Source organism: Sapajus apella, unplaced genomic scaffold, assembly GCF_009761245.1.
Source record: "Sapajus apella isolate SASKATOON/1434 unplaced genomic scaffold, GSC_monkey_1.0 scaffold59, whole genome shotgun sequence".
NCBI classification, from domain to species: domain Eukaryota; kingdom Metazoa; phylum Chordata; class Mammalia; order Primates; family Cebidae; genus Sapajus; species Sapajus apella.
The window spans coordinates 3241226-3252130 of NW_022436999.1; the positions used below are offsets into that span (position 1 = coordinate 3241226).

General features: G+C 44.0%; 1 protein-coding gene across 7 annotated transcripts in view; it reads right to left on the reverse strand.

Moving 5' to 3' along the window:
* The window catches only part of SMOC1 (SPARC related modular calcium binding 1), a 158412-nt gene extending 148076 nt beyond the window's left edge, over positions 1-10336 (reverse strand). For all 7 annotated transcript variants that reach the window (XM_032245778.1, XM_032245780.1, XM_032245779.1 and 4 more), the window contains exon 1: positions 9943-10336. In XM_032245778.1, the coding sequence (XP_032101669.1) occupies positions 9943-10212 (270 nt within the window). In that variant the 5' untranslated portion in view covers positions 10213-10336. The remainder of the gene's footprint in view (positions 1-9942) is intronic.
* Between the last annotated feature and the right edge of the window lie 569 nt (positions 10337-10905).

Consider the following 10905-nt stretch of genomic DNA (forward strand, 5'->3'; position numbering starts at 1 on the left):
AGGATTCTGACAGACAGAAATGGAGAAAGAAGGAGAGATCAGGAAGTACAATGGTTCAGTCCTGCTGAGGTCTGGGGTACATGAGGGTGTCCAGCAGAAGGTAAGGTTGGACACACTGGTCAGAGTCCAGCACTGTTAGTATGTTAGCCACCAACCACATGTGGCTATTAACATTCATGTTTACATTAATTTGATTTAATTTAAAATTCAGGTCCTTGGTGTACTAACCATATTTCAAATGTTCAACAGCCACATGTGGCTAATATTGAACAGTGCAGGTACAGAACATGTCCATCCTTGTGGAAAGTTGAAGACACTGGCATAGTTTTTTTGTTTTTGTTTTTGTTTTTTAGCAAATGCAAAATTTATTTTGACTGTACATAACAGATTTTTTATAAAACAAACACTTCATTGCCATATGCAACCACAAACAATAATATGTATACTGTTCAATACAATGCAACATTCAGATATACATCCAATTGAGTTTTTCAAATGGTAGTCACCTACTAAAAATGGCTTTTCCCATTCACAGATAAAGAGCACAATTAAATAGATTTTTTTCAAGATCTTATACCACTATATATACATTACCGTGTTTTGGCAATTTTTTGCAAAACACAATTAATATAGCTTATTATATACTTGTGGCAAGTATTACTTCAAAGAGAACATCCTTGAGGCCATTTGCAAAGGCCTGGTGATGGCTTAAACCTGCCTTCTATTTCAGACTCTGCATCCTTTCATTAGAATACTAACTGTACACATAGATATTAGAGAATTGCACGAACAGAAGATACTATTATCGGCATGACTGAAGTCCCGCAAAAGTAGAAACACTGGCCCTCTGGATACCATAGCACCACTGCCACAAGAGAACTGTCTTTTCAGGCCTGTGGTACTAATATTTCTTAACCAGGTCACAAAAGCTAATGGTGTTAGACATTCACAACAAATGCAAATAAAGAAAAAGACAGGTTATTATTACGCAGTGATCTTGGCATCAACAAAAAGCATCATCAAAATGCCTTGAACTGGTACAAAATGGAATGATGGGAAACTATAAAAACTTTGATGTACAGAATATCAATGAAAATGTCCTGGTAAGATAACCAAATGAGACTTGGTATTAAAGGAAAATCCAAGTGCAGCAACTGTGAGTGTTGTGGTCTACACAGCCCATGACATGGGCAACCTCTGAGAGAAGGCAAAGGCAGCTAAGCCAATGCGCTAAGTCATCTCGAGGCAAACAAAAAGGTGCTCCCTGACGCGGAAGACTACCGTATGTGATACAAAACCAAAATCACTTCTAAATCCACTCATAGTAAGTATAGAAACTTTGTGCTTATCTTATTTCTCCAAAAATTCCATTTACTGTCTGGCTGAACATATATAAACTCCATCTCTGCCGGAGAGTAACACCGGGATTTGATTAATTTTAGAAGACTGCTCCTCAACTTCCTTATTTTTATTAATTGGTGTAAAAATACAAAACCTTCTGTGGCATGAGCAGTTCAGTAGCTACTTTGGAACAGACCAATATTCGGAATTAACAGCTGCCCTGTTGCCTCCTGTGCCATCAGCTTGGTCCATTCTGAATGAAGCCACCCAACTTTCTAAACAAGGTGCTACTGCCGGCAGCTCCCCGGCAGCATTGGGCTTGTGAGCGGCAGGACCTGGCTCCCAGGACAAGACTGATATTGCATCGGAGTTCACGCTGCACACACTAGATCAGAACACTGAATACGCGGGTTTGGCGAAACCCACTAAACTGGCGATGCCAGTTTCGCCAAACTGGCATCGTTTTTAAGCAGGTCACTGGCACTGTGGAAGGAGGAAGTGAAGCAGTGATGCATGTCCTTTTGTAACACTTCCCATCTCTATCTTTTACTTATTACCTAGTATGTGTCCTCTCGCCAGGAGCTTGGCAGAAGTTTCAAGAATCAATGCACAATGAACATCCATAAAAATTATTTAAAATTCCCAGCACTGCCTTAGAATGCATATCTAGTTCTAAAAATAAAGTGTTCTGGGAAGTAGGTCCAATTTTTCTCTACTGTCAATACTCAAAAAAAAAAATCTTTCAGCCCTTATCTCATAGAATCCAATCAACACTGTAGTGTAAAATAGTTTTTAAGGAGGTGAGGCATAGTTGTTCACATCTGTAGGTAATTTGTCAGGTTTCAAAACACTTTATGCCTGACCTCATGGAATCCTGCTCAGTCCCAGTGCTTCCTGGTGGTGGGAAAGGCTCTACTGAGATGAGAGCTGCCCTCCCTGACTTAAAGAGGCTGCCCCACTCTGACTTAAAAAAAGGATGCTGACACCAAGGTGATGTCCAGGAAGCATGCAGAACTCCTCCATACCTAATAAGCTTAGACGTGGCCAAAGGTAAGTTGATTTTGTCATCTAGCAACTGAATTCAGAATGATGTTGGATGTCAAAGAAAACTGTATGGTGACCTATGTTGCTTTGGGGTCTTCATGGGGACAGTTGGAAGTGATTCATGGAGATCCAATCTCTGAACCACTCAGTGACTCATGACTCATGCAGAGCACATACTGTACAATGCTAAACCTTTTTGGCAGGCCTCACAAGCAGCTCTGATTGATTTCTCATCTGCAACTCAACCTTTGTCCTCCCCAAATATGGAAGGAGGGGGCCCTCCACACTGACATCCTCCACCACTAGCAGCAATACCAGAACTTGACTGCCTAAACAATAAATTTCTATGTGGCCCAGAGAGAAAGAGTGCTCTGTACCTGCTACGCAGGACCATGCATCCCACCCCCAGCTCCTGCAAAAGAGGGTGAGAGAAGGTTAGGAATACATACAGCTACAACAAAATGCTATGAAAATGAAAGTAAAGTAATGATGGATACAGATTCAGGGTGAAGTTAGGGTGAGGCAGGGGGACTGAGTGAGTAAAACCATATGGATGGTGTTGATACTCTACCTTTTTGGGGGAGAGGGAGGATAGATTTAAAGGCATTTGTCCATTATTCAAGATCTAATAGCTGATAAAAATGTGGGCCCTGCATACCAGGGCAGCCAAGTTCTGGTATTTATTTTTAAAATGCCAGGCATCAAACTAGAAACAGGCTTTCCCCGAACCCAGACACTGCCTCCATCCACAGGCCCCAGTGGCAAATAAGGTTTCTAACCCATGAGCATCAGCTCATGAACACCTCCACTCTGCAGGGTGGATCACCCTGAGCAAGGAAAAGGGAGATTGCCCACTGCCAGCTTAGCTTTACAAATGAGCCCTTAGGCCACCTGAAGCAGACATTTATGCCAGGGCCTGGGTCTGCTCTGGGTCTAAAAGCCAAAATCCCTCCCCAGTGGGGTTATTTCATATACAGCCACATGCACATCTTTAAAGGGGAAGGAGGAAGCAGATGTGGCAAGAAAGGAGGCCCTTACTCTGGGATTTTTTGTTTGTTTGACCTCACATGCAAAGAATTAAATTAATTATAATCTTTGGCTCATGATACAGTCAACATTGGTTTATGCAGGGCCCACTTTTTTATCAGCTATTAGATCTTGAATAATGGACAAATGCCTTTAAACCCATCTTCCCTCTCCCCCAAAAAGGTAGAGTATCAACACCAACCCACATCAACGATATGATTTTACCCACTCTATCTCCCTGCATCACCCTAACTTCACGCTGAATCTGTATGCATCATTACTTTGCTTTTCATAGCATTTTTTGTAGCTGTATGTATTCCTAAAAAGTTTTTTTTTTTTAATTTTAGTTATAAGTTTATTTTTAAAATGCCATGCTGCATCTTTTGGTAATTTTCTTTCACTTAATATTGTATTGCCAAGACTTACTCATATTTTTGTATGTCACTGTTGTTCACTTGTTTTGGCTGAGTATAATTTTACACTGTGAATTCATCACAGTTTACTCATCTGCCCTCCCACTGATGAGAGTTTGGGCTCTTTCCAGGTATGTGATATTATGAACATAGTTTCACAGGTGTCCTGCTGGACATGAGTTTCTCTTGGGCACATACAGCTGGAGTGGAATTGCTGGGCTATAAGTAATGTGAATACTCAACTTCAGAAGATAATGAGATCATAACAATTCTTTTCTATTTTGATTGCATTTCCTGGAGATTCTAAGATTATTGTTTCCTCTTCCTGTCTTCCTCAATGTTGTTTCTATAAATTTCACATGTCAGCTCTACCAAAATGTTTAAATTTGATCCTTGGCCTAACACTTGAGTAGCACTTCAGCTAAATCCCCCCATATGAAAAAGAAGGATTCTTGTCAGGCTCACATATAATAGGAAGAGCATCTAAGTAGACACAAGGACCCACCCTGGAGCAGATGCTGGGGTGGGCTAGTCAAGTGGAAGGGAACAGTTTAGAAGCTGCTCCACTCTTGGCAAATGCAAGATACAAAAAAGGATTGGGGGGGGAGAAATAAAGCCCGTTTCCCTCTTCAGATTTGCTTGTTCAGTCTCTCTTCTCCCAACCTTTGGTAACTACCAAACATGCTTATTTTTAAACGAAAAACAAAAACCTAAAGATGGAAAAGCCAGTTTGTAAGTAACCAATTTCAGATTTAAACGACAGCAGGGGTCCAGGTTGGACATCATTATGCAGTCCACTTCATTACAATATATAGTTACAGAATGCTTCACAATGTGACAAGCACCCTGATGAATGAGATCTCTATTCTGCTCTCAAGGGGCTTGCAGATTTGTCCATTTAACAAAACAGATCATGCACGACGTGCTAAAGGGGCAACCTAGTGCTAAGAAGTTGAAGATATGGCCTGATATTAAGATGCTCACTAGAGGAGGATTAATAGAAGTTAGAATACAAGTGGACCAGGTACAGAAGTTGTTCAAAGAAGAGAGTAATCCTTCCTAAGCAAAAGAGTGCTCTGTAGAAAAGTTCCTGGGTTTTGAAGGATGAATCAAGTGATCGAGAGGTGAGAGAAGAAATAACAAATACATAAACCATTTAAGAAATCAGTTTCAGGTTGAAGAATACACAAATGAATGGAAAGAGATGTCATGTTCATGAATTGGAAAAACAAATGTAGTGAAAATATCTATACTTCCCAAAGCAATCTACAGAGTCAGTGTAATCCCTATCAAAATACCAAGATGTTCTTCACAGAAATAGGAAAAAAAAATCCTAAAATTTTTGTAGAACTACAAAAGACCCTGAATAGCCAAAGCAAAGTAAAAAGTAACAAGAACAAAGTGGAGGCATCACACTATTTGACTTCAAAATAAACTACAAAGCTGTAGAACCAAGACAGCATGGTACTGGCATAAAAACAGACACATAGACCAATGGAACAGAATACAGAGCCCAAAAATAAATTCACACATTTACAGCCAACTGATTTCAACAAAGGTACCAAAAACACACAATCGGGAAAGGACAATCTTCAATCATTGGTATTAGGAAAATTGGATATCCACATGCAGAAGAAAGAAACCAAACCCTTATCTCTTACCGTATACAAAAATTACTCAATCAAATGAATTAAAGACCTAAATGCAACATCCCAAACTATGACACTGTTAAAAGAAAACATAAAGGAAAAGCTCCATGACATTGGTTTGGGGACCTCAAAAGCACAAGCAACAAAAGCAAAAATAGACAAATGAAATTATATCAAACTAAAAAGCTTCCTCAAAGCAAGGAAAACAACCAAGTAAAGAGATAACCTAGAGAATGGGACAACATATTCACAAACTATGTATCTGATAAGGAGTTAATATGCAAAGTACACAGAGAACTCAAATCACTCAACAGCAAAAAAAAAAATGCAATGAAAAAATGGGCAAAAGACCTGAATAGGCATTTCTCGAAAGAAGGCATACAAATGGCCAATAGGTATATGCAAAACTGCTCAGCATCACTCATCATCAGGGAAATACTGTCAAACCACAATGAGATACCACCTCACTCCAATTACAATGGCCGTTTATTATCAAAAAGATGAAAAACGAGTGCTAGCAAGGATATGGAGAAAAGGGGGTCTTTACAAACACTGTTGGTGGGAATGCAAATTAGTACAGCCATTATGAGAAACAGCAAAAACGTTCCTCAAAAAATTAAAAACAGAACTAGCATATGACCCAGCGATCTCACTGCTGGACATTTAACCAAAGGAAATGAAATCAGTATGTTGAGGAAATATCTGCTCTCCCATGTTTATGGCAGCATTGTTCACAATAGCCAAGATATAAAATCAATCTAGGTGTCCATCAGTGGATGAAAGGATAGAGAAAATATGGAATATATACACAAGGAATACTATTCAGCCATAGAAAAGAATGAAGTCCTGTCATCTGCAACAACATGGATGAACCTAGAGGACATTAAGTAAAATAAGCCAGGCACAGAAAGACAGACACTGCATGATCTCACTCATATGTGGAATCTAAAAAAAACTGGTCTCATAGAAGTAGAAGGTAGAACAGTAGTTACCAAAGCCTGGGGAAGGAAGAAGGGAGAAGGAAAGGAGAGAGGTTGGTCAAAGGGTACGTAACTATAGTTAGAGAGGAGTAATAAATTCAAGAGATTTATTGAACAGCAAAGTGACTACAGTTAATGACAAGTTATTGTATCCTTGAAAAATGCAAAGAGTGGATGTTAAGTGCTCTCACCACAAAAAAGATAATTATGTGAGGTAATGCAATCATTAGTTAGCTAGATTTAATGTATATATATATTTCAAAATATCATGTTGTATGAGATAAATACATACAATGTTACCTGTCAAATTTAAAAAATAAAAATCCATTTCTGACTCAGACCTCTTAATCTTCGCATCATCTCCTATTTCTCACACTTCTTAAATCTAGTTCCTTCTTCCAGTCAAAGTGGAATCTGTGACCACTCTTAAACACATATTACCTGCATTTATTTGTTCATTCCACCAACATCAACAAAGTAAATCTTTACAGGGGTCTGGCCCCATGCCGAGCTCTGAGGATACATCCCTGGACAAGACAGAAACCGTTCCTGCCTTCATCCAGCTTTCCGTCTTCAAGGCAGACACAGAATTAAACAAAGACAAGCAGTTGGCTTGACCATGGGCCAGACACCATCAGCCAGGGAGAGCCCCTCCCCCATGCCACCCTCCCCTGAAACATTTTCAGTAAATTGTGCAGGATTAAAGAAACGGCTGCCTCCTCGGTAATTAAAAGAATCCTGAGCAACATCCCAGGTAGCCAAGCAGCTGCTCAGAGTTGAGAGACCCCAAAATCAGGTGCTTCCTACATAACAGCCTCCAATCTGATACTTGATAGCTGCTGGTTTCAGAGTCAAACAAATGTCAGGAATTTTATGAAGGAAGGCAAGAAGCAAATAAGGGGGCAAGGACTGAGGTCTGGGCCTCGGGGGAGCTCAATTAGTGAGCCAGATAAAGTTAAACTGAAAGGGCATGCTCTTGGTTTCCTAGAAAGCCAGCTGGAAAAGATGCCAATCCTTAAGCCTCTGTCACTCAAAAGATTAACAGAGAGACTTAGGAGCACCCACAGAGCCAGATGTTTCTGCTCTTCCGATGACGCCGCTCTCAACCAGAGCTACACTTTTAGGGCCACCAATAAGCCATAGAAAAGAACTGGAGTCTTTGCAGATAGGTTGAAATTCAATCATTTCCCTTAAGTGATACAGATACCAAAAAATATTAGTAATTTCTCTGCAGACTCACCTGATTCCGTATTTCTCATTGAGCCATCTCTTCCTTTAACAGAAATGGCATCACTTGTTGGATGAACATTCGCTACAGCTGCACACAACCTTTCAATCCACATAAACTGGAAGTTCAGGCAAGTCGACTGGCCACTCTAAGTCTCACTTTGTCGTCTGCAAGATTGCTTTAAAAAGACCCACCTTCTTGTTCCCATTCAAATAAGAGATCTTGAAAGGTGCCCAGCCCAAATGTTCATATTGTTATCAATAAACACAACCAGGTAACCATATGCTCCAACGCTCGAGACAGCATCTTCTCCTTGGTACTTTCTAAACACACCAAGACGCAGGGGGTGCAATGTGTGTGTGTTTGTACGTGTGTGTTTATTGGAGTGAGAGAGAGAAAGGGGGAAAAAAAGAGGGAGAGAGAGAGAAAGTGAAGCAGCTGGGACATACACCAGCCTATTTGCAATACCTGCTTACAGTCCATCACTTCTATCAAATTAATAAACTAAAGGAGCTGAAAGGAACCTAACCACAGTGACTGTTTTCCCCTCAAGTCCCTAGCTTTCCCCTAAAAGTTGCTTCCTCTGATTCCAGGAGGCCAGGAAGGAGAGCCATATGGCTTGAGACTCTAGACAAGCCCAGCAGCAAACAAACGAGCCCCCCACCATTTGTCTCAGGGCCTCTCTCCTTTCGACCCTCCTGTGGGCGGCCATCCAGATTTCAGTCGGGGTGCTCTGGTCTGCATCTCTGTCTTGACTGTTCCTAATTATTGGAGGGAACGCATGGCTCGCCTGACCTCAGAGTTTAAGAGCTCCGAGTCCTAATATCAAACCAAGCGGCTTCATTTAAAAGGCATCCTCATCTGCATCCATAAAAGTCACTCCCGGAGCCCTTACTTGCCCCAGCTTTGGGAATGCCTGCTGTCGAGGATTTATGACACGCCCTGGATCTAATCTGCCACACTTTAACTGCTGCTGTTGCACATCTGGTCATAAAAGCAAGGGCCGGCCCAACACAGGGACAAACACTTTTCTTTCCTAAGTGGCTGCAAATCTGATCTCACAGTGATAGCTGGGCTTGGATGTAATCAACCCAGCATCTGGGCAGTCATTAAGATTTGTCAAGCATTGCAAGGCTTTTCCTCTACACACTACAGCTATAAAGATGATTCTCATATAGCAAAAGCTATGAATAAACAACCTGCAATCTGAACAGGTGGTACAGTGCTAGGCCCAAGGATGGTCAGGAAAGGAAGCACAAGTTGGTTGAACCAACCTTGTTTTCACAAAGATCCTTGCTACATGGACTCTCAGGCTGCCAGTTAAGAGGCAATTGCCCTGACATAAACTGATGCTTGGCCAGAGATTGCCTGGATTAAGTTTGGTCAAAAGAACCACTAGGTGGTTTAACAGTACATGTTTTAAGGCAGTGAAATTCTTTATTAGACCAATTGGTGGGCGGGGGAGAGGCGGATAATCTAGACCAGAAATGAACACAATGCTGTCGGTTCCAGGAGATTTTACAATGCCCTGGACAGTCTGTCCTGCGCACAGAATTGGCAGGTTTCATATCGTTCAGAAACTCCAATCAGACCAAGGTTCAACAAGTAATTCAACCTCCCAGCTCTGAACCCAGGGGAAGAGACCCCTGAACATTGCGCAACTCTCCCCTCCCACCTCTTTACAGTACCCCGCCTCTGACCCTCTTCCAGAGCCTGCCGGGCAGGAGGGGGCATTAAAATTATCTGCCGTGGGTTTTACGAGCAGTGATCGCGTTTTAAAACAACAACACAAGGTCCTTGTGTGGCTCTCGGGTAACCTAAAACTCTCCAGGCAGAGCTGCACCCCCACCCCCCGCCCCCCGCCGCCTGCCAACAACGCCAGCACGCTGGACCCGGCGCTGCGTGAAACTACAGGGAAGCCCTACATGAGCGGAGAGCGAGCTTCTCTCCGACGCAGAAGGCACCTCTGGGGGTCTGGAGCAAAATGCTGGAGAGAAGAGATTGCAAAGAAAACCCACCAGTGACAGTTCAGGGCGGGGTCGGGATGGTGCTGCACGAAATGGAGTGGGGAGGGGCGCCAATGGGAGAAAAATATATATATTTCAGCAACTTCACCAATGAAGCCCACAGGAGACCTGGTAGTAGACAGAAGACAACAGGTCTCTGACATCTCTCTTCCTTCTCCTCCTGCCCCCAGGGACAAGGGGCGAAGCGACCTCGTCTCCCTCCGCAGGTGGGCGCACAGCCGGGGGCGCACTTACCCTGGGGCCTGTGGTGCGGTGGCTGTGAGCCGGGGACAGCTGCACGAACACCAGCAGCAAGTGGGGCGTGAGCAGGCGGGCGCAGAGCGCGGGCAGCATGGTGCCAGCCGGGCCGGGCAGCCGGCAGCGAGCGGAGATCGCGGGCTCCTCGGGGCGCACAGCACGCCTCCCTTCCCGCCTTCCTTCGCTTGGGGCCCTCGCGGCGGCGGGAAGAGGGCAGGGGTCCTGCGGTGGGGGCTCGCAGAGGCTGCGGTCAGGGGACACAGTCATGAACCGCGCAGGAGGGGAGCTGGAGCGCGAGCGTGTGCTCTGCGCGCGGCACTAGCTCCGCTCGGCGGGGCCACGGCGGCAGCAGGTTGGACGCCTGAGCCCGGGCCATGGGAATTCCCGTTATAAACCCACGGGAGGGGCGGGGCGGAGTTTGGCGGACCTGATTGACGCGCTAAAAGGCCTGTAGCAGCTGACCCTCTGGCAGGTGAAAGCCAATGGGAGAGGGGCAGGAGGAGCGGGTCGTGGTCAACCCTCGCCGAGGAGCTCTGCCGGAGTGGGCCCCAGGGGAGACTTGGATAAAGAGTAACTTTCCTTTGGCACTCCTGCCCGAGGAAGCCTGAGAGAGCCCCAGCATTAGATACCCACCAGAATGCTCACCTGGCTGATCATAATGCCTTACGCATGTATATTTCTTAGCTCAAGTTCGTGATTGTCCCAACAGCCCCATGAAGTAGGCAGGGAAAATACTCCTAGCCCCATTCACCAGATGAGAATGCTGTGACACAAAGACGCCGAGAGATCCGCCTCCCTGCTGCAGCAACACCAAGAGCAACTGGGAAGTTGCCAGGTAACCCGCACAGGGTGGGCTGTGGAGTTGGAGTGGGGAATGGGAGCATCCATTTCTTTCAAAGACTCTCCCTAAAAAGTCCCTTCCTGAGTCTCACAGCGGCTGCCCTGGGAGGAGTCGCAAGG